Below are 24,475 nucleotides of genomic sequence, written 5' to 3'. Positions count from 1 at the left end.
CCTATATTTAATTGAATACACTACAAAGACAAGATATTTAATGTTCAAACTGATAAACTTAAATGTTTTTAGCAAATAATCATTAACTTAGAATTTTACGGCTGCAACACGTTCCAAAAAAGCTGGGACAGGTGGCAAAAAAGACTGAGAAAGTTGAGGAATCCTCATCAAACACCTGTTTGGAACATCCCACAGGTGAACAGGCTAATTGGGAACAGGTGAGTGCCATGATTGGGTATAAAAGGAGCTTTCCTGAATTGCTCAGTCATTCACAAGCAAAGATGGGGCGAGGTTCACCTCTTTGTGAACATGTGTGTGAGAAAATAGTCAAACAGTTAAGGACAATGTTCCTCAATGTACAATTGTAAGGAATTTAGGGATTTCATCATCTACGGTCCATAATATCATCAAAAGGTTCAGAGAATCTGGATAAATCCCTGCATGTAAGCGGCAAGGCCAAAAACCAAGATTGAATGCCCGTGACCTTCGATCCCTCAGGCGGCACTGCATCAAAAACCGACATCAATGTGTTAAGGATATCACCACATGGGCTCAGGAACACGTCAGAAAACCAATGTCAGTAAATACAGTTCGGCGCTAAATCCGTAAGTATAACTTGAAAGTCTACTATGCAAAGCAAAAAACAATAAAGTTTATCAGTTTGAACATTACATATCTTGTGTTTGTAGTGTTAATTAAATATAGGTTGAACATGATTTGCAAATCATTGTATTCTGTTTTTATTTATGTTTAACACAACGTCCCAACGTCATTGGAATTGGGGTTTTTAAATTGACCTATTAAAATGTCTGCATGATTACAGGACAGCTTCTTAAATTTGTATTTTACAAACATTTACTTGGAAATGCAAGAATACTCCTGTTGACAATTGTCAGAGTTCATCACAAAACATTTTTACTTTTTGTGATATGGCTGGGAGAAATTAGATGATTCTACTGCTCCATAGTGAGGCATGCTGGGTTTATATGAAGATACTAAATTTGATGTCTTGCCCAAAGGGCTACATAGTAAAAGGTTGTGCCCATAAACTGGCTTGTGACTAATTTTATCATTAAAAACATGTTGGTGCTTCAGATGATGGACATACACTAAAGCGATACGGGTTGCTGCTTTCTGGGAACTCCCACGTCAGAAGAACACTAGTCCTCGTGGCCAGATTGACTGAAAAATTTCTTGGCACGTCTGAAAGAGAAGAAAAACGGCACTCAGTGGAACATTTTTATTTAAAGCAACAAGTCTGTCTCCTTCCTGTGAACCTGGAAAGAAAAAAAAAAGAGGTGTCAGTCAGGTGAGACGAAGTGGTTAGGAGGATGGACAGGTGATGAGGAGAGTGGATGGTGGCAGGAACAAAGAAGACAGCACAGCAGCGGGAATGTGACATGCCACATTCACCAAGTGTAAGGTTGTGTTTGTTACACTTCCAAGTACGCATGTCAGCAAAGGCTTTAGATAAAGTGGCAGTGGAGTTTATCGGATTGAATAAATCGCCAGGCCCAGAGTTTTCACTTCATTCCAACTGTCCACTTACCTTTTGGATTAGATACTGTATATTGATGCCCCGATTGACTTTTACCTGAGGGGATGTGATAAGCAGTGCTCTTGAAGCATACAGCCATTAACATTCAGTCTTTTTCCATTGGTGAAGGGTAGGTGATGGAGGTAAGTGAGTGAGTGGAAGAAACTGAGGGGTTTGTCGCCTTCCTCCGACTTGTTTTCAGCATCTCTGAGGTACACGGCGAGGAGGGAGGGGGGTCAGGAGTGGGTGTAGGGGGAGGGTCAACCTGCAAGAACTGGCCTGCACTTCATTTAGTTTAGTGTTTCGGCGTGAATTCCACAGCAGGAGGGATGTGAAGTTGAATCAGTGCTTGGATGAAGGGTATTTCCAGGGTCTTAAGGCCAACTCTACCTGTTTCAAAGGCCAAGGTTCGGCACACCATAGCGGGGCTGAAGGGGCCGGGCCCTGCCTTGTTGTGGGCTCTGAGCTGCACCTCGTAGGCTGTGCTGTGATTGAGGCCCAGGATTGTGTAGCTAGACTGGCTCGCTGGCAGCGTGACCACGAGGGCCGGTAATGAAAAGCGGCCAGGAACACTTGAGGGTTTGGACCCTGAGGCTTCTTTGTAAGCTATGTTGTACTCTGTGATGACGCCATTGCTCTCCGCTTGGTCAGGAGGAAGCCAGGAGAAGTGCAGGGAGCAGCAAGTGGCGTTAAGAAAGTTAGATATTTTAGGGTATCCTGAGGGTGGGATGACGGGAACGGTTATTTCCTGCTGTATTACATCTCCGTAACCTGCTCGGCTCTTTGCAGAGAGCTCAAAGACGTAGGAGGAGCCTGGGGAGAGGTTTATGACTGTGAAGTTTCTCTCTTTTGTGAAATCTATTGTGGTCTCCAGGGAGGCATTCTTCAGGCCAAATTGGAGGCGGTAGCCTTGAATTTCCAGAGGGAGTCTCTGGCCATCAGAGCCTGACGCTGCGCATTCCAGCGGAGGAGCCCATCGAAGCACCACTGATGGACCTAATCCCGAATGCACCCACAGGCAGGGGGGGGCAGGTACTGCAAACGACAGCGTGGGAAGTACAAAGTTAGTTTCAATAATCATTGAAACTATTTAAATTAATTTGGCTGCTGCGGCTGACTTTAAAATTCCCTTTAGAGGATGTATGTAGCTAATTTCAGAAGTGTACACTCAGCATGTGCTTACCTATCCCTGAGGTCCTCACCAGCTTGGCTTTGCTATGTGCGCCATCACCTTTGGTGGTGTAAGCTGCCACTGACACAGCATATAAGGTTTCTGCTTTCAGGCCTCCCAAAATCATTTCCTGTGACGGTAAACACAAATGTTCACATTTAACATGAAAAACACCATTTAAACTCTATTAACACTTGAATGAATGTAAGGAACTGATTACAGTTTCAATTGAAGATATTAAGGATCATTCACTCGTTAATTTCATAGGTGCTACATGTTTAATGTCTTGACGGAGAGTTCTGTGTTATATTGAGTGCTACTACAGTTCTGTATGTACTGATATTGAGTTCGTGAAGAGGGTGAAGTGTGTGCACTCACATACTGAGTGGAATCATACTCCTCCATCTTAACCGCCAGGCGAGACACAGCAGACAGGCAACCCAGACAGGAGATGAGAACGGAAGCATATTTAACCATCAACTAATCGACCATCACTTCATCACATTTAAATGTTCTTCCACGATGATGTCACCTGAGACTCATCCAGTAGGAGGTCTTTTATCCAAGGAAGGTTTCGAGATTCACTGCCGCCAACACGGCTGTAGTGCACCTGGTAGCCACGGATCTGACCTTGACGTAACCTTGGCAAGACAGACCGCCAAGTGACCCGAAGTGCAGACGAATTGAAAGGGTTGACATCTATGTGACGTGGGGCTGCGCTCGGAACTGTATAAGTAAAACTTGTAGTAAAATATCTACAGTACATGAGCATCAGTATATACAGTGGAACATCCAACGTGGAAGACACCATCAACACAACAAGCAAGTAGCCTTTTATCATTTTTACTGTCAAGTGTAAAAATAATTGATAGAAACACTATACAACTCAGTCAATTCAATACTCAATCATAATAACGAAGGTGGAATGTGAAGGTTACTTGCGTTGGTGCTGCGTCTCACTCACTTACCAACATTCTTACACGGGAAAAAATTATTCTTGCAAAACCTCCGATAACTTCTACGATGTATTTGGTGAAGCTGCTTTGAATGCGAGTCCCCTCACTTCCTGGGTATATTGTTCCTCTCTTCTCATGTTGTTCTTTTAACACCTCTGGGTCTTCTTTGGGAGTAAGTGGAGCAAAACGGAGACCTCTGAAGCAGAGGTAGGGGACTTGAGTGACATGACTCGAGTCACGTGACTCAAATCATGAGTTGACTCAAGTCTGACTTAAGTCGCCAATTTAAGCATTTAGTACTTGCTTGGCTAAAACTTATGAAAGACTCGACTTTGACTTCGTATTCAGAGGACTCGACTTGAACTACATGACTGGACTATTCTTGCCTGTTTACATCTGATAATCTGCATTTTCAAGGTTGTGTGCCATTTGTTTGGTTTTTGAAAGAAAAGTCATTTTTTTGGGTATTGCTCACGAAACTCGTAATCCACCGGTGTTCTATGACGTGGACTGTAGAGGCCACTTCATGAAGCAAGTATTATAGCGGGAAGTGATTGTTTTTGATACAATCGTGAAAAAGAGAATGGCAACATGAAATGGTTGTAACTCAAAGATGAGTGACAAAACAACTAGAATATCTAATTTCATTAGCCACTATAAAACACAAAAGACAGGTACGCTATGCTAACTTATAAATTAAGTCTAGCTAGTCAAAAACTGTGTTTGTGTTTTTAATTGAGAAGAAAATAAAGTAATAGACAATACAAAGAAGACTGGCTTGGGACCATTCAAAACTGAGATTGTGACTGTGCTACTATAGTTAACTAACACTTCCTAACAGATATTGAGGGCAACGTGACGTTATGTGTGAATATACGTATATTTTGACTCAGCAAGATTGAGAATTACCCTAGTTATGACTTGACTTGCTTGAAATTTATTGGGCACACGACGACTGATTTTTCCCACACTAACTTGAGGCTTGAAACTAAATGTGACTTCTGCGCTGAAGAGTCATATTTTTCCCAACAATTGAACAATGTGAAATCCAAAGAGTACATAAATTTGTCTTGAAATTTCATTGTAATCACTAATCCATCAATAGGCTTACCATCCTCATCTGTTCTGCACAGTACAGGCAAACTGTTGGGTCCAGTTCCCTCAGAAGTGGCGGCTGCCATGGTGATGTTGTACCAGCTCCATTTCTCCAGGCCCTCTACCAATGTGTCCGCCTTTCGGGCCGGGATAGGAAGCCCGGACACCTCCTGGCCCTGACCTTTGCCTTCTGCTCCAGAAACTCTGCGGTACCTCAGCTCATAACCTGCCAACTCGCCATTCTGGCCCTCCAGTGGAGGTGGCCTCCAACTAACTCTCAACGAGGTGGAGCTGGCTCTCTCGCAGGACACACCCTCAGGTGCTGCTGAGGGCTCTGATTGGATAAGGGGGAGGGCAGTCGGTAAAGCGTTTGAGAGTTGGGTTTGAAAAGCAGAGGAGGAGAACGATATAAGTAAAAGGACAGGGAATAGGATAAAAAAAAAAGGAAACAATAAGACACTACGGTAAACCAAACTGAAAGAGATGACACCGGGATAAGCATGAGAACAAAAGCGAAGCAAGCACTTGGCGTACAAGCATGGCGCATAATGAAATAAACTAGAGACAAGATTATTGACCGTGAGCAGACAGGCGGAGACGTCTGGGCTTGATGAGAGTACAGCATGTGTGCATGTGTGGGAGTCAAAAAGTCCTGGCTGACAGATTCAAGTATCTGCCCACTCAGCTGTAAAGCCACTGCGCTGTTTGCCTCGGGGGACAATCTAGATGTGCACCAAACCTTGGCGATAACAAAACGCACCCTGGGAAATGCATTTTGCTTCAGGAAATAGTCTACTTATTTAGAGCTTGGCCTTTACTGCAGCCCTCTGACATCTACTCCACTTTGTTTTCTTCTTCTTTTGGGGGAAAGCAAAGAGTAAAAGGACACAGGTTAGATTTACCAAGCACATTTTTGGGCTCAGAAAACTGGAGAGATGTTTTATATACACACATTACATCACCAACTGCACAATTTAAATCCACGTGCACACCAACTCAGGTATTTTTAAAATAAATCACTGTCCACACCAAGATACAATCACAGGCTGTCAAGTGCGTGTGTGGTTGCAAGCTCTAGGTCAGGGGTCACCAACTTAAGAGGTACTTCTTAGGTACTGATTAATGCCAAGGGTTACAGCGTGAAATCCCTGTCCACATGCTGGCTGTGACATTGGACTTTCTCCCTCTTGCCCCTCCGCTTTCTCTACGTGACATGCGCACACTCACAGCTGACAATGAGGCGCTCTAAAGCAGTTACGCCAGTGGACTATCCGAAGGGAAGAGGCATTTTCGGGGCGTAGGCATGGTTCCATGTTTTAGCTACGCCCCTCCGGAAATCTGGAAAACTGAAATTGTGAAAAACCGTTTCACGCCATATCCCCACAATTTAGTACTACTGTACATAGTTCTCAGTCTTTGCATGTTTTCAGCAATTACATTCAAATATGTAATGAATTAAAAAATGTAAAAAACAGAATTCACTCAAGAACATGTAGTTAAAGATCATTTGAGCAAATTTGGTATTTTAGAAGCGTGTATCAAAGTGGATGAATCAGTGCCCAAGAAATAGCTCTCAGTTTAAAAAATCTGGCTGATATAGAAAAATAAATACCCATTTTTAAAATATTTGTCATTATGTGCACACGACTAAACATCATAGCCCAAAAAAGGCATTTATTGGACTATTCTTGATTATCGAGAAAAGCAAAGAAAGGTGAAAATCCAAATAATAGAAAAAAAATTCACAGACTGTCTGGCGCTTACTTACAACATAGCAGGCCAACCCACAATCCTTTAAAGCTCCTCTCCACTGCCTGCTAGCCAATAACTGGGAGACTTTCACCCTTTCAAAGATATTAGAAACCGATAGAGGGGAAAAAAGTGAAAGGACGGTGAAAAGGAAGGAAGAGAAAAAAACATTAATCGCTGCTCCATCTCCATCTGTCATGATGTTTTGGCTGAGTAAAAAAGGGAGGGAGGCTGAGCGAAGGAGGAAGAAAGTCACAGTTAAAACGCAGATGGATGGATGGTAGTGGGCTTTGGACACATGGCCTGATAAAGGACATCAATGTTCAGATGGTGTCACATGGTTGCCAGCTTGTACAAGGTCACCGGACATCAACTGCAATTTGTGTAGACGTGTGTTTTCATGACATTCGTGTGCAAGGTGAAACACAATACAGCAGCACTCTGTGTGTGTGTTCATCAAATGAACCCAAGGAAAAAGAGACATACTGGCTTGTGATGTCCTCTGCACCAGTTCGTTGGTGAAAGCACCGATGCCTTTGTTTGATATGGCAGCCAGGGAGAAGGAGTAGTCTGTGTTGGCTTTCAGACCCTCCACCGTGTAGGAGTTCCGTGGGCCAAAGGTCAACTTCTCCTATGAGAGAAAGAGAAGAGAACGAGGTGTCACAAAAACATACAGACACAAAGAAGAGTTTCATAAGTACTGTGAGTCAGTAAGCGGCAGTAATATTAGTCATTTTTGGCAAAGGATGTTGTTATATTGTTTGTCTACATATGTTTCTGCACCATTTGTGTTTAAATATCCATTGCTATATCACGGCTACATGAATGCTATTTGTTAGCCCTTCTTTGGTGTTTCCCATTATGTGTTAGCATTAAGCTAGTGGACTTTAAGGTAAAGTTACGTGGTTGTTTTAAATACACAACGTGTAATTGTTTCTGTTTAATGTTTAGTTTCACACTAAACTTCAACTGGCAGTGGCAATGAACAGCTTGAAGCCTCTTTTTTGAAGAATTGTTCACCATCTGCAAACTTCTGCTTGTAGTGGAGTTGAGTTGAGTTCACTGCCACTAAACAGCGCTTGCATCTGAAATTTTTGCTCCCAAGTGAAACCAAAAACATCAGCCGAACGATGGCTTGTATCCCGAAGAATTCGTAATTGGGTTTACTTGTATGTAAAGGCATCACTGTATACAAATAGATTGGTCTCTGGTGTGCCTGCCTACCTATCAAGTGTGAAATTAAGCATATAGATTGAGTCTTACCAAACTGCCAAACTTGACAGGTTTGTAAAGGAGCTCATAGTTGATGATGCCTTCCTTAGTGTATGCAGGCTCCCAAGTCAGCTCAATGCTGGTGTCTGTCACTCTCCCGATTTTAAACTTCCCTGGTTGTCCTGGAACTGGAGGAGGAAATAAGGCACACCCATTTCGGTTTCAATTTTATTTGCATGTATAGTCTACAGTATTTCAGAACTTTATCACCAGAAGGTATAATGCTGACATTTTCTTCTTTGCTTTCTGCATATACGTAGGTCAAAAATATTAGAAAGAGTTCTCACACATACCCATACTTTGACCACATACAATTTGGGTATTTATATTTCTTCAAACATTAGCTTTGTTGCTCAGTAAAATCACAAATATTATATAGTTGAAAATGTTTCACTAATTTTGCATTGTTATAATAATAAAAATATTAATATTTTTAAATGGACAGTTTGTTATTCTATGGCTGTTGTAGTTAGTCAATTACAGCAATAAAAAGACAAGTTGCGGTGTACAATTAAGATGTTTTATGTTTCTCTTTAACATTTAAGTTATTCCAGTAGAAAAGCAGCTTTTCTTCACCATTTTAAATCCATTCAAAACACATTTTCAACTAATTCCATGTGATTTATGTTGTAACCATGAGGCTCTTCTTTCATCAGACTTCTACAAATATTTTAACTTAAACCATGTTTCTCTTCTTGTACGAGCTTGAAACTGACAGAATGTTCAGGTACAAATGTCTCACGTCTACACAGGAATTTAAACACGTAATGCCATCACAGATTTGTGAGCGTTAATCTCTTCATGCCTGCCGCCACATAAAACCTACAACTTTTGCCACTGCTGTCACCGTGACATGATTAGCTCGAACAGAACAACTTTTTGGTCCCGTTAATCCCCGTTTCCTTTCCACAACTCTCCACTAAGTTAAGTGTCAGTTTGTGCAAGTTACTCATTTGAAGGATGCACATGTTGTGACAGGTCACGCCCAGTATTGCATAGCGGCTAGGTTCCACTTGTCATCTGAATAAGATGCTTGGTGTTTTGTATGACATCCAGTGGTGATGCTGCAGGGCAGCGGGATAAGTGGTCCAACAGATAGAACTGTTTTTCTTTCTTTCTAATGCAATCTATAGACTTTATATTTAATACTAGGGATGGTCACTGTAATGATTAGCCAATCACTTGAGTAGAACATATTGTTGATTTACCTCTTGAGGTAAAATGCAGTGTAAAACTGCAACCAGCATTGGTACTGTTATTTAAGTCGCACCTATTTTGCAGCCTGAAAAATAACAATGTGGCCTCCACTGAGTTGTGTGTCTGCTCAATGGAAACAGGAGCTCAGAACATAGAGAAATCTTCTCCCATGCCTCAATTCCAAATTTAAAGACTGATGTGAAGTAAACCGAGCGAGTTCATTCGGGCTAGAGAAGTTAGTACGCAGGCTAGCAAAGTTTTAAAACATTTAATAGGTCTAGAGGGCAATCATACTTGAGCCCTGTGAATTCTGCCTCACAACAAGTGGCCTGTCAAACGTGTCATGACCAGGAAAAATCAGAGAAATTCTTTTGATCTACATTTTTCCGAATTTTCTAGATTGTTAAAATTTTATTTCAGTTGTGAAGTTTTATAATATGATTTTTAATTGAAATTGTAATTTTCAAAGAAATTGTAAAAGAAATTTGTTTTTTATTTCCAGAAAAGTAGCGATTTTGGAGCTGCTACGATTCCGCCCCACTGCGATGATACAGTATGTGATATACGATATGATATTATGTTTGCCTATGCACAATACTGACCTCCTGGCATGACTTTAACATGGACCGGGTCAGAGAAGGGCCCGTCCCCGACTGAGGTGAAGGCCAGGACTTGGAGGGTGTATGTCTCAGATGTCACCAAGCTCTGTATTGTGGTGATCACACTGTCCTGGACATTATGGATCTTCCACTCATTCATCGGCCGGGACGGGTCCATGGTGTAGTACACGCGATAGCCCTTCACCTGTAACACGGAGAGAGATTGACGGATAGCGTGTTGAGTTTTTAAGGTCATCCTGGACTGAGCTGTGGGATAAGTGGTCTCCCATTTAATCTCACTGTCTTGCATGCACGGTAATCCATAAACCCTTCATTCAGCATCCAAACAACTAGTATTTATCACAGTCTAGATTGTCATCCATGAAATATGGTTTTACGTCAATCCAGATGGCCACGCCGGGTTGTGGTTCACGCCTTGTTAGAGGTCGTTGTTATGAGGTGACGACCTCCCGTGGCTGAAGGTTGGACAGAACACCTCTAATACAAACTAAGTGTGTTGTCACTATCTCATCACATTTGTTTACTGTCCTCACTCGTGACCTCCACCAGCAATCTGTTGTCACTCCTTTAATAACTTTAATCCTCATATGCACTAAATGCACTTCTGTGAATATTGTAGATCGCCAGGTCGGCTCGAAAAGGAAATAGGCTTCCAGAGGGAGTGCTCTTTATTTAGAGTACAAAGTCCAATCACCTTTTCTTTCTTTAGAGATTGGGGTTGTACTGATGTGTTAGAGGGGGTAGAGACTGGGAGCACAATCCCTGTAAAGGACATGAACCTGTACACTGTAAAACAGCTCCCAGTGGGCAATTTTATGAAGGCTTTAATGTTTTAATCTCCTTAAAGTCTCTGTGCAAATCTGAAACCTTGTTAGTCTGTCCTCAGTAAAAGGAAATGTAATTTCAGATGGGGATAAATCTTTTTTTTTTCTGTATTATTAGTTGGCACCAATGCCTCTACTGTTAATGTCACATGAAAGTAATTACAATTTTAAAGCAATCACTTTATTGCTCCCCAGTGATCTGCTGGATGTGCAGAATTGAAACATTTACTGTAATATGTAAAAGAATCCAAAAATCTCTGTAGCCTAACGGTAAATAAATATGAGTGAAAAGACCATTTAGCATTCCCAGCACAATCCTTTAAAATATAGTGCCCATTCTCATATTACTTCATTGAATCAATTTGCAAACTTTAGACACATGCTACAGACTCACTGGACACTCTATTAGAAGATTGTAATGAGATCAAACATAAGAGCTGTATTGAAAATTCTGCTTTTAAAGCTCAGTTTTGACTGACATTGGTAAAAAGGTGTTAATTCATAATATGATTAATATTATGCCTATTTTTAGAAACACGCCTCAGTAAGATGCAGTTGCTGATGTAGCGTTTCTATTGGATCACATTTTTAAATGTCAAAGCTTAAGTCTTTTCATGCCAACATATGAGCATTGATGGCAATGTATTGGAATTTACAGGGATAAAGTGCAAATGACAAAATGTCTTCATGGGAACTTGCAGCATAATCTTGGCTATTGGGGTATCCATCCATCTAGTTTCCATACCGTTTATCCTCACTAGGGTTGCGGGCGTGCTGGAGCCTATCCCAGCTATTTTTGGGCGAGAAGCGTGGTACACCCTGAACTGGTCACCAGCCAATCTCAGGGCACATACTGTATAAACAAACAACCATTCGTACTCACATTCACACCTGTGGGCAATTTAGAGTCTTCAATTAAACTAGCATGCATGTTTTTGGGGATGTGGGAGGAAACTGGAGTTCCCGGAGAAAATCAACGCAGGGACGTGGAGAACATGCAAACTCTACACAGGCGAGGCCGGATTTGAACCCAGCTCCTCAGAACTGTGAGGCAGATGTGCTAACCAGTCGTCAATCGTGCCAACTGACATGATATTTCAAATAAATAAATACTTCGGTCATCCCACCTGCCCATTTGGCTCCTCAGGTTCCTCCCAGCGGACCATCACTGTGTTCTGTGAAATAATGTGGGCTTGGACGTTTCGCGGTGGGCTGGCCGGGGCCTGCTCTCCCGTCCGGGCCTCCACACGCACGGAGGGGGGGCCCTGGCCAATGCTGTTGAAGGCCGACACTCGGATCTCGTACTCAGTGTTGGGGTACAGCCCACCGATGCTGTAGCGAGTTGTAGTGATGCTGTCCACCGTCTCGTACTTGCTGTCTGGACCTTTGGCTCGGTACTGGATGATGTAGTAGGAGACTGGGTCGGGGTTACCAGAGTCCCATGTGATGGTCACACTGGTGGCTGTGGTCTCTGTGACAATGGGAGTGCCAGGAGGCTTTGGCAAAGCTAGGAGCAAATCAAGATTGATTAGGACATTGTTAAGGTGATATACTGTAGTGCAACGATGAAGTGGCTTCTCAAGGGCTGCAAAATTACGGGAATTTAAAAACATGGAAACTCCACACAGATGCGAAACTAAGAAATCTGAGGTAGATGTGCTACCCACTTGTCCACCGTGTCACCTGAATGTGATAACTTTGCATTATTTACCCAAAATTCTCAATTAATTCTCATAATGTCCCATTAGTCCAATGAAAATTTGTAATGTGTATTTCCAAACTTCCCCATCTTAACTTCCCGTAAATTTTCCGCAAACTTTATGCAAATTTACTGGACTTTTTCTATCTCTTTGCAACTCTAGGCCAGTAGCAGTGAATCTCTTACTCTTGACCAAGACCTGAGCTGTGGCCTCGATGATCCCCAGGCTACTCATGGCCACGCACGTGTAGTTGGCCGACTCCCGTACGCCGTTGAGCTCCAGCACGTTGCGACCTATCGGCATCTCGTCCTCGGGGGTCAGGTCCTCGCTGCCCACCATCCATTTGACGTAGGGCATGGGGGAGCCCACCGCCACGCAGGTGATGTTGACGCTCCCTCCCGGCATGATTTCGTGGTTGGAGGGGAGGATGGAGAAACGAGGGGCGACCCGGCGCACTGGTAAAGGAGGAGAGTTGGGGTACAGAGGAGAGGGCAGGAGGTTAAGGAAGGGCGGGGAGAAGAAAGGTGGAGAGAGAGAGGAGGTCGGGTGAGGGGGAGAGAATCAGATAGAGAGGCAGAGAGCGAGATGCAGAAAGAGTGAAGAGAAGAGAGGTAACAGGAAGGGGGAGAATGAACTTCAGGGTTTTTTTTTTCTTTTACAGAAATTACAAAGGGATACTTCAAGTTAGTCCCAATTACTTTATGGTACTGATGAATCCAACAGAAAGACACACATCTTGTTGAGCTCACCCAATCAGAGTGAGCTGCCTGGACAAACAATAATGTGACAAACTCTTGAGTAACGCTTAAACAAGGGCATGGCATCAAGAATCAGTTTCTCTTCTTTGGAAATGTCTTATTTGTTGATTGTCATGTCAGATGTATTTAATTATTTATATGTAATATAACATTTCCTCACTGGCATTGCTTGAAGCAATGGCTACACTAAACTTGGGTTTCTTTAAAAGCTTACTGAAGTATAGGTCCTATATATGAACAAAGGTATTGGGACACATTGCCATTACATCTACATGAAGCAAAAATAAGCAGCAGCTTCAACAGCTTCAATTCTTGCGAGAAGACTTTGAAGATGTTAGTGTGTCAGTGGGAATTTGGTGTTAATTTATCCAGAGGAACATTTTCATCTATGTTCTAGTTCATCCCAAAGGTGTTTGGTGGGAGTTATTTCACACCAAACTCATCCATAGATGCCTCTAAGGTCTTGCTTTGTGCACTAGTGCAGTCATTCTGGAACAGTAAACAAGGCTTTTTCTCAAACTGTGTCAACAAAGCATGGAATTATCAAAAACGTCGTGGTAAAATGCCTGTGAATATTCTTATCTCAGGTCATTGTATTTTGAGGGCATTGAATCGATTCCACCTGGACTGTTCCGGTTGTCTTAGAAGACATTACGCAGGCTTTACCAGTCCATGCAGCAAGGCTAGATAGAACAGCTGTACTCTAATCTTGGTGTGGAAATCCTGTCTACACGGAAATTGAGCAAATATTTTTTTGTTATTCGTCTTTAAAAACTTTTCCATAAACACGGAATCATTTCAAGAAATGTGTCTACGTGAAGACGCTGAAACGCTGTAGTTTATGCCAGGCCTGAAGGGGCGCTGTAACGCTGCCACAGGAAGTCACCAAAAACAGAGAATAAGAAGCCTGGGTGATATAAACATGCAACAAATGGCCGTGAATGGGAAGCGAGCAAGAAAGAGCAAAAAAAGTTGTGTTGACTGTGCTTTGGAACGAAAGCCCAGACCACCGCCAAGGTAAAGAACATCTGACTCGGTAATCTATCATTTTTGTTGGAAATTGTGTCACTGCTTGCACACGGTAATGTGAGAACTGAGAGCACCGCGTCATCAATTCAGGAAAGATGCCTTGTGTTGTACACACAGAAACGCAAGGACAGCATTTTGAGAGCTGTCCACACTTGGACCCGGTTTCAAAAATGATTGTTTTCAGCATCCCAAAATGCCGGCTCCGTGTGGACGAAACATCAAACCGATAAAAAAAAATTAATTTGCGGATACAATGAAATGCATTTCCATGTGGAGTTAGAGACATGCCCCAACCAAGAATGGTTCTCCTTGTTTTTGGGATGCAAAATGCCAGTCATTAAGATACATTGGAGAGAGGCCTTTGTCAGCCAATGACAGAATCATCATTGTTAATATTCCATCCAGTTGTAAAAATGGTTGTAGAGGCACCTGAGGGCCAAAAGTGGCTTTGTGTTATTTGTCAGAGGCTAAATTATTAAATCTCTTCAGACAGGATGAAAGGACTGCTTTATATGTGGGAGACAGGTGGTGTTGTAAATTCCTTCCTCTATTTAGAGATGATTTCTAAACCTTGATTCGATGGCCTCCCTCATTCGTTTATTTAAATCTGTATTCTCTGTCCAGAATATGTGTATTATTGTCCACAAAAGAGTGCTGTTTGTCTTACTAAGACGAATAATGAAGATTCAGGTAGCATAAACCTAACCCTTAATTTACAGGTGTCAAACTCATGGTCCGGGGGCCAGATTCGACCTGCCACATCCACAGCCCGCGAAAGCAAATCATGTGTGTTGAAAATTACAACTTGTCTTCACTTTTAATACTGTTGAGATATTGCAAGCATTTTGCCTCTTTTAAAATAAATTGAAAAATAGTTGAACAATTTATTGTGTATGTTTTTTGTGTGTTTATATATATATATATATATATAATACCTTTACAGTGAACCCTCGTCTATCGCGGGAGTTAAGTTCCAGGACTGGGTGCGATAAGCGAATTCCCGCGAAGTAGAGACACCGTATTGATTTAATTATTTAACGTGTATTTTGACCTTTTAAAAACCTCTCTATCGTATTATTATCATATCGTATCATAGGATATTGCATTATTGCACACTACTTAGCAGTAACAATTAAAATAAAGATGGGTACTGTAAATAATGTCCATATATATATATATATATATATAAAACTTAAAAACACCGTGAAGTCGTGAATCCGCGATAGTCGAACCGCGAAGTAGCGAGGGTTCACTGTATATGGGTTCCCAGTCATAACGGTCCTCCAAGGGAAACTATAATTAAAAAGTGGCCCGTGACGAAAATGACTGTGACACCCATCCATCCATCCATTTTCTGAGCCGCTTCTCCTCACTAGGGTCGCGGGCGTGCTGGAGCCTATCCCAGCTGTCATCGGGCAGGAGGCGGGGTACACCCTGAACTGGTTGCCAGCCAATCGCAGGGCACATAGAAACAAACAACCATTCGCACTCACAGTCATGCCTACGGGCAGTTTAGAGTCTCCAATTAATGCATGTTTTTGGGATGTGGGAGGAAACCGGAGTGCCCGGAGAAAACCCACGCAGGCACGGGGAGAACATGCAAACTCCACACAGGCGGGGCCGGGGATTGAACCCGGGTCCTCAGAACTGTGAGGCTGACGCTCTAACCAGTCGGCCACCGTGCCGACTGTGACACCCCTGCGGCCTAATTGATTAATTAATCGTTTCTGTCCCAATTCTTTTGTCCATGCCAGTGCTCCTGGATACTGAGAGACTGAACTCATAGGTCACTTTGCATGCCTCGGCGACTCAAGAGGAATAAAACGGTGGACGAACACAACAGAGATAATGTGGAAGTGGGAGAGAGAGACAGGTAGAGGAGGAGAAGACAGCGATGGAAGTGAGAGAGAGAACAGCTCTGCTCCGCTTCCACGCAATGACGTGGCAATGTAGGCAAAGGCACATTGCAACAACAAAATACACAGTTTCAAACAGATAACAGTGTGCAGTCAAAATGAACTGGGTATGTGGACAGGAGAGGGTTCTAATAAGGTGCCTTGGCAGTTACAGAGTGATCATCGGACACGTTAAGTAAAGAACAAGACAGGATGAGAGAGGCAGAACGGAGAGAGAAGAAGAACAAGTGCGGGCAAAAAAGTGAGGTAGTATGTTCATGTTTATAAGTTAATAGACTTATGTACATGTGTCTGTAGCTCCTACACATCAGGGTGCGGACAGAATGCGGAGGGAGAGGAGAAAAAAGAGGGAGGGAGGGGAGGGGTAGAGAGATAAAGATAGGGTTAGAGGAGGTTTTTTCGGGGGATGGTGGGGAAAGGGGGAAATAGAAGAAGAGCGAGGAAGAAGAAAAAACATGAATCTATTTAAAAACACAGCTATACCAGAGTCTGGCCCATTCAGAGAGCAGGTGGTTCCGAAGTAAGAGAAAAAAAAAGATAGCAGAAGAAGAGCATGTATGCTGAAGAAATAAAAAGAAGAAAAGGTTCACAACACAGAAAACTGAAAAAGACAAAGAGATCAATGGATAGACATCTTAGAATGGAAGGAGAATGAAAGGGGAGCGAAAACGAGAGCAGAAAAAAACGTGTCACTTAAGAAATATAAAATGGTAAAATTAAGAAAACTGTTTAAATCTTAGCAAAACAATATCATGATTCCATAAGCTTTTCTTTATCTGGATAACACATTTTGACATTTTCCGACCAACCCCAAAATAAATCAATCCACACAGAAATAAAGACATACAGTAACGGCAAATTCACATCATAGCCTCCACCCCTTAATGAGTGACATCGTGACTTGGAATCTTCATAGGCCACATCCCTCCTACTCAAAGAATCGAGAGACAATTGAATAAAAGTCAACATTTTTTTCATTTTGATTTCAAACAAAAAGAAGAAGAAGAAAAATAGGTTTCTTCTATATTCAATTTACTAGTTACATATAAAATGAAAAAACATTTTAGAATTTACTTGAGGAAAATAAACCCGGAAGATGCCCAGAATTGGATAGAGAAGTTGAAGACAAGGAGGAGACAGAGACAAAAATCTGTTAGAAACAGACATGATTAGGCAAGCGTTTCATCTCAACTGAGCATGCTGGACACACACACACAGACTAACATTCAGCATGCACCGTGCAAACATAGACATGCAATGTAGCTGCATCTATCAATATGCACAGATAATACTTGCATGAGCAAAACACGTTGTCATTCAAACATCCCAATGGTTAAAAGCCCTGTGTGAAGACTTCTTTTCTAAGAAGGGTGTCAGAAAGTTTCCAGGACTGGTGTCACACGAGCTATATTACAAATCCAAACTGCAACCTGCATGTGAAGCGCTCCAATGCAAAAGTAGAAACTGAAATGTTTTTGTGCATTTTATAAAATATTTTTTTTTAATTTTTTTAGGTTAAAGCTAATTATTTTCATTCTGGGTATTCTAAGTGATTGTGAATTAAGCAATTAAGAGGCTACTTTGGAAAATATTAACATTTATTGAAAAAGTCTTTCAAAGAGGCCCTTGATATTATTTCATTGCAAAACTGCAAGAAAAGAATTTTCCTCAAAAGTTCCCAAAATTTTCTCACAACTATAAAACTACACTGAAATCATAAGTAACATGGTTTGAGAATAACAAATTAATTATGGGTGAGTGTACTTGGACTACAGTCTCTTTAACTATTCCTCAACCTTAAGTCAAATTAACCCTTCATCCTCACCCTTCAAATGGAGAGACAAGTCGCACTGATTGCACAGTGAGTTATGTTCAAGACCGGTTGACCCACTTGATTATGACCGACATCGGCGAGCAGACTTGGCCACTAACACCAATCTCACCAGTAAGTTTTATGACATAATCTCTCTTGGACTGCTTCGTGCAAGTTAGCATAGTTTATGCTAAAGCGATATTAGCAGCGAGGATGTACGTGACAAGTGTGTGATGATGTAAATAGGGGTGTCCCAATCCGATCTTTGAGATCATTAGTCGGTCCGATGTCAGCAAAAAAATGACGGACTGGATCGGATCGGACTGGATCTAAAATCTCCAATTTTACCAGAGTGTAAGAATGAATGTTGCTTAGTCGTTTATTGACACTCCAGTTGCAGTTCACTGTTAAACTAAACTCACATAATAAAAGAATTACACTTATTGAATGTTCAAATACATCACAGACCTTACTTACAGAAAATCGCTAGCTCAAAGCTAACACCATTGACGAGCTAATGAAAATTAGCATTGAACTCGCAGCACTTACAGTATATTTCTCAAATAAATGAATATTGGTACACAAACGCTGTATAACCACATACAAAGAGGCAATATAAAAATATTCACTGGCATATATTCTTCAATCGCTGTGTAAATCGAGTTATAATAATATTCGGTCGTGACATCTACTTTCTTTGTTACTGCAAGTGTGTATCTCATTGTGTGTATCACACTGCCCCTCAGAGGTCAATACGTGCACAGCAGGAACATCAACAAAACTAAATCCCAGTTGCATCAAGAAGTTCAAATGTGTATTGCCGCACATGTGGAGAAAGCAAATAATGTTCCCACCATATACTGACAGTAAAAAAATGAATAAAATGAATTGGACTTTAATTGTTATTTTTCACTTTAAAAAATATAATTTGTATTTATTGAGATTATTTTTTATGGTTTTGTAATTTATTTTTTATTTAATCTATTCAAATTACCTGTGATAGGCTCCAGCACGCCCGCGACCCTAGTGAGGATAAGCGGTACGGAAGAATGAAATGTAGACTATGCTTATGATTAAGTTAAGCAGTGGTTATGTTGCAATTTTAATATATTTTTATCATTTTATCATTATAATTATTTTTATATTTTTGTTATTGGTTTTATTGAAGTTATTTTTCAGGATTTCATATTCATCAAATCATACAATAAAACTGAAAATTAATTTAACATAATTTACTTTATTCAATTGTGTTACAATCTTATTTTTAATGTTACTTTATATAATGCATTGGTTAATAATAAAGGGGTGAGTTTTTTTCATACCGACTGTTGCTGATTATTGTTATCTGTTTGATTAATATCACTTCATCAAGCGTTTTCTTACATTACATATTACAAAATTCACAGTTTGGATTTGAAATATATCTTTTGTTCCACCAGTCCTGGAACCTTTCTGACACACCTTGGATTAAGCGAGTTTAATACAAGGAATAATTCCTCACATGCTCACAGAGCTGCTTGCATAAAATTAATAGCGGATGGCCCTCACGATCCCCCTCCATTATCCATAGTTTGAGAGAGATGTGAGGTTACATCTTTATTAGTCGAGCCAACCTTAATCCTGTCCTCTGTGTTGAGACTCTGGAGGCGGTCGGCTGGAGGAGACCTTTGCACAGCCATAGGGATTATGGCTCTATCTCTGCAACTTCCACACTATACAGCATATAGGGAGCCATTGAGGACGATTGGCGGTTTGACATTTACACTGCGCAATCCCGTCCGGCTCAAGGACACAACTTTTATTAGTCACTGTAATAAGGCGAAACTTATCCCCTCAGTACTTGATAATGCAAAAAAAGGATTGATTCCAAATGTCAATAGAAGTGTGTCGGACTGTTAAGTGGAGATAGCGACAGTCCAGACAAGCGAAGCTCGACATAGACTGTATTACACAGATGTTTCTTTTTTTGGGGGGTGGGGGGTAACGCTGAAAGCAGACTCACATGAAAGTATGTCTGCTTTAAATTGCTTGGACTCAAGCACTCGGGCCTACTTAACCTATTAACACCGTTTTCAGATACTCATTGAACATTTTGGAAATTATAAATTTTGACCAAAGAAAAATTATTGTTGTACAGTATACTATAAAACATTTCCATTTTGTCTGATTTGTTATCATTTTTAAAGCTAAAGAATTATAACACTCTATTACTATGTTTATTATTCCTGTTTTATTACAACTACTTTACTGCTAACACTAGCTTTCTTTTCTGATTGGCGGGGAGAAATCACATGGTTCGACTGGCCTTGCCCTGTAAAAGGCTAATAAATATTGCCTGTTAGAAGCCTGTGGACCTGTTTTAAATAAAGTATAGCCCACAAGTTATGGGACATTGCTATTTCTGAGGGATGTTGGGGAAGGGATCATCTGAAAATGCAGAGATCTATCGAAATAAAGTGCTGATATTTATCAGTTTCCTACCTTGTTTAATCGTTGTTGACAATTACCGTGAGAAATCAACATTAAATTAACATGGTCAGTGTCTTGACATACTGTAAATGTCATTATTAATAATAACATATCATGAAATGTAATGTGAGCAAATTTGTTATTTCAGGAGGGTGTAGGAAACTGGTAGCCTTTCACATTAATCAGTTGCCAAAATGTAGTTCACTCTCAGTTTCAAAAAGGTTGATGACCCCTGCTGTATAATATATCAGAGATATGTACAGCCGTTCACAACTTTTCAGTGTTATTTATAATAAATATGATTGTCAGCTTTATTTCCAGCTAATGCAGCCCAATAATCTTCCTCCTTTTCGCTACATGTTTTTTTTGTCTTCCTGGACCTGCAGCTAAAGATATATTGTTTCTGTTTATCGCACGGTGTGAACCGTTTCATGTTTTAGCTACCGCAATCTAATCCAAATGCGGCACAAGTTGTGAGAATCTGCAGCAGCATTGTAAGATGATGAGTCATCACTGCAAACTCGCTACCAGTTAATAATCTCATTTTGCTAATTAAGACTACTGCAGATGTCAACGTGAAAGTGAATGTGTGGGTCACGATGTCAACATGGAAAAGGAAATGAAAATGTTTTCCTACTTTCTAGTCAGACCTTTTCAAGTTGAAGATCCAACACAAGAACTGCAGCTCAGCCCAAACCAAACAAGTGTACGAGTGTGACTGGGAGTGCAAGGTTCCCACTGGATGCAACAAGTGCAACACTGGAGCAGATGCAATGTCAGGGTGATGCAATGATACAGAAGAGTAGGGGACGGAGGGGAACAAGATTAGGCAAGTTTAATAAGAACACAGAGGGTGTGGGAACACAGTGCATCATGCTCTTGACGTGCAAGTGGTGCTCCTTCCTCTTTCTCTCTCTCGCGCTCCTTTCATGCAGACGTCACCTCTTTTAAATTGTCAAATTCTTAGGTCTGCATGACAACAGGACCATACCATGCAAAAAACATTGATTGGGGAGAGCTGAAGGCAATAGCAAGGGTTCTGCACACAAGGCCTCACAAAGCAGTCAATGCATTTGGCTGTTTAGGCTATACTATAGTAGAGAGAGTGGATTTGAAGAAATTAACTGAATCTGGGAGACGGTTTTAGCAGTCTAAATAGAGTGCGGTGGTCTTTGAGGATTTTCTTTCTTTCTTGTTTCTCTCTGTTTCAATAAGAGAAGCTTTCTGAAACAAAGGAGTAACAAAAGAAAAGAGAGAGCACACCAACCTTCTCGAAGCTCTGAGGGATGGAAGGGGGTTGATGCGGAACACAATGACGTGAGGAAAGAGAACGAGGAAACACAGAGAGAATAAAAACAACCAGCGCAAAGCCAAGCACACACGCGCACACACACAGACTCGCACATACACACAATCTAGAGGCTACAATCATTACAACTGGTTCAACAGGGATCATGTGGATGCACAATGGTGCCAGTAATGGACATCATAAATGTATTAATATCTGAAATGTATTCAATCTAATTGATTGGCCTTGTAATGGTCGAACTCAGGGGTGGGCAAACGTTGGTGCTCGGGGACCACATTTGATTTTTAAAACGGAGCTCGGTCACTTGAAAATAAGGGGAAAAAAGTTTAAACGTACGTAGATAACGGCTAAAAATATTTAGCTAAATAAGCAGTTCAGGCTTCTGTTGTTATGCTTGTTGATGTCTACAAATGCATAATGTGATGTGAAAATGAAAAAAAAATGTTTACCGTCTTTCTCGTAAGACATTTTAAATATATCCATCCATCCATCCATTTTCCGAGCCGCTTCTCCTCACTAGGGTCGCGGGCATGCTGGAGCCTATCCCAGCTGTCATCGGGCAGGAGGCGGGGTACACCCTGAACTGGTTGCCAGCCAATCGCAGGGCACATAGGAACAAACAACCATTCGCACTCACAGTCATGCCTACGGGCAATTTAGAGTCTCCAATTCATGCATGTTTTTGGGATGTGGGAGGAAACCGGAGTGCCCGGAGAAAACCCACGCAGGCACGGGGAGAACATGCAAACTCCACACAGGCGGGGCCAGGGATTGAACCCGGGTCCTCAGAACTGTGAGGCTGACGCTCTAACCAGTCGGCCACCGTGCCGCCATTTTAAATATACTGTTTGTCAATTATTCCTGTATGCAAAGGACATTTTCAATAAGATTTGGATTTACAAAAATTCAAAAATGTAAAACAACAATTAAAACAACAATAACAGATTCTCATTTTGAAATTGTATTACTCATAATTTGTTTAATTCTAACAATTTTTATGTTACATGCAGAATATATGAGAAATTGATAATTGTTTTATTTAAATTCGGTCAATTAACCAATCATTTAATGAGATAAACTATTTGAATAATTAAAAAAAATAATAATAAATTTTAATCTAAACATGTTTTAGGTAAAATACTGCAAATTTAATGCAACAAATATCACATTACTTGTGATAATGTAAACCTGATTCTTAAAGTGTGGAATGCGGGCCTCTCTCTAGTGGTAAGCAAAAGAATCACTGCCTGAGTACAGTTCAGTTATATTTAACTGTTAATACATTTGCATTAAATCTTGAAGAACTATTTGCTTGTAAATATTTATTTAGGTGCAAAACGTATTTGCAGTACATTTATATCAAATCATTACCTAAATACTGTGGACTCCGGCATAGTCGAGATTTGGCATTTGCGAATTTACCTATTTGCAGATTTTGGGGGGGAATTTATCCCCCGTTGTTCGCGGAAACCCATGCTCATTCGCAGTATTTTTTTCCCGATGCCCCGCTCATTCTTGTTTTTTATTACCCATCACTCACTTGTTTGTGTTTTTTCTGCAATTTTTTCTCGAAGCAATTACAATGAACGTCAGTTATTTGGAGATTTTGACTAATACTATACAATAATATTAAATATACATTTGGTCTTGTACGTGACTGTATTTTAATGTTGATCACAATGGTGGTACTTGGATAGGTAAGTATTTTTATTTAATTTTTTAGGTCGTATTTGTTGTAAAAAGTTTGAGAACCACTTATGTAAAGGCTTAGTGGGCCTGATAAAAGAACAAAGCGGGCCCCATGTGGCACCCGGGCCAAAGTTTGCCCACTCCTGGTCTAACCCCTCAGGTCAGACAGCTTCAGGTACAGAATCCATTTTAGTAGACAGTGATGTCTCTATGCAGTTAAACTGTGGTGTGTTTTCCACCGTACCATGGTTTTAGGTGGACTTGTTAAGGTGGAAAATACCAAACAAGATCAACACGCACTGCAGACAATGGGTTGGTTAGTAGTACTTGTTAAAAGAGAACAGTAATGGAAAAGACATGTTTGGTTATAATGCAACAGCACCCCAGCAGTGGTGATTTCACTGTGTTTCTCTGTATGTACTGTATGTGTTTTTGTTGTGTGTTGTGCTTTCAGGCCCTACCTCGCACGTAGAGGTTGGCTGGCGAGGAGTAGCGCACACCTTGAGAATTAGTGGCCACGCATTCATACTTCCCTTGGTCGGTTTCCTCGCTGTTCTCGATCTGAAGAGCTCCTGCGAGGAGGAAGAGGAGAAGAAGCAGAAGAATGATGTTTAGTTGAATCATTTTTAAAGACGTTTCTGCTGGCATCCGGCGATCTCTTGGTTCATGTGTTTGTTGGCCCTTTCCTGTCTTGTACATTGAGACATTGGGAGATCCACACTTCTATTGCCTCAGCATCCATCAAAGTCTACTTTGTTGTTTTTTTTTAGTTGTTTTTTAGTGAGGCACCTTTTGAATGGAGTACAATAAAATATGAGGCAACCGTGTCTTTCCTTCTTAAAAACAGAATGCAGTCATGCCTTGAGATACAAGTGAGCCGACTTACGATTTTTTTGTGATCTGGGCCATCGTTGGGCCGATTCTTTCCTTTGACATGCGAGCAAAATTTTGAGATATGGGCGCTGTATGTTGCCAGTAAACTCAACTCAATTTCCAACAAGCAAAGTGAACAGGTAGTAGGTAGGTTTATAGTAAAGTTAATTGAATAGTAATAATAGAACCAGTTCAAGGTGTAGTCCGCCTTTGGCTCAACGCCAGCTGGGATAGGCTCCAGCACCCCGCGACCCTGAACATGATAAGCTGTGTTGGGAAAGTATGGATGGATTTGCAAATTATTGCATTCTGTTTTTATTTAGGTTTTACACATCTCAACTTCATTGGAATGGGGACACATGACTTGAGATGGGAGTGATTTGAATTACGACCGTGGTTACGGAACAAATTAAAGTAGTATCCCAAGGTACCACTGTATATTGATGTGATACATCTCGACTGAGAGACAAGCTTTGTGTGTCGGGGACGAGTTGGGTT

General features: G+C 41.1%; 1 protein-coding gene across 9 annotated transcripts in view; it reads right to left on the bottom strand.

Annotated features, from left to right (window-relative positions):
• The window catches only part of LOC133488945 (receptor-type tyrosine-protein phosphatase S-like), a 119,533-nt gene that overhangs the window by 23,991 nt on the left and 71,067 nt on the right, over positions 1-24,475 (bottom strand). For 3 of the 9 annotated variants that reach the window (XM_061797495.1, XM_061797497.1, XM_061797498.1), the window contains 13 exons: positions 23,566-23,676; positions 16,110-16,124; positions 12,307-12,576; positions 11,549-11,928; positions 9,580-9,781; positions 7,772-7,908; positions 6,995-7,139; positions 4,776-5,093; positions 3,241-3,434; positions 3,087-3,113; positions 2,721-2,838; positions 1,928-2,572; positions 1,109-1,203 (listed from right to left, as the gene is read on the bottom strand). In XM_061797495.1, the coding sequence (XP_061653479.1) occupies positions 1,109-1,203; positions 1,928-2,572; positions 2,721-2,838; positions 3,087-3,113; positions 3,241-3,434; positions 4,776-5,093; positions 6,995-7,139; positions 7,772-7,908; positions 9,580-9,781; positions 11,549-11,928; positions 12,307-12,576; positions 16,110-16,124; positions 23,566-23,676 (2,657 nt within the window). Of the gene's footprint in view, positions 1-1,108; positions 1,204-1,927; positions 2,573-2,720; positions 2,839-3,086; positions 3,114-3,240; positions 3,435-4,775; positions 5,094-6,994; positions 7,140-7,771; positions 7,909-9,579; positions 9,782-11,548; positions 11,929-12,306; positions 12,577-16,109; positions 16,125-21,373; positions 21,895-23,565; positions 23,677-24,475 lie in introns of those variants that run through there. The other 6 variants (XM_061797499.1, XM_061797500.1, XM_061797504.1 and 3 more) reach the window with 4 other exon arrangements.

This window comes from Phyllopteryx taeniolatus, chromosome 14 (assembly GCF_024500385.1).
Source record: "Phyllopteryx taeniolatus isolate TA_2022b chromosome 14, UOR_Ptae_1.2, whole genome shotgun sequence".
Lineage (NCBI taxonomy): Eukaryota > Metazoa > Chordata > Actinopteri > Syngnathiformes > Syngnathidae > Phyllopteryx > Phyllopteryx taeniolatus.
The sequence above is the reverse complement of the archived record's forward strand: the minus strand, read 5'-3'. Positions and strand labels throughout refer to the sequence as shown.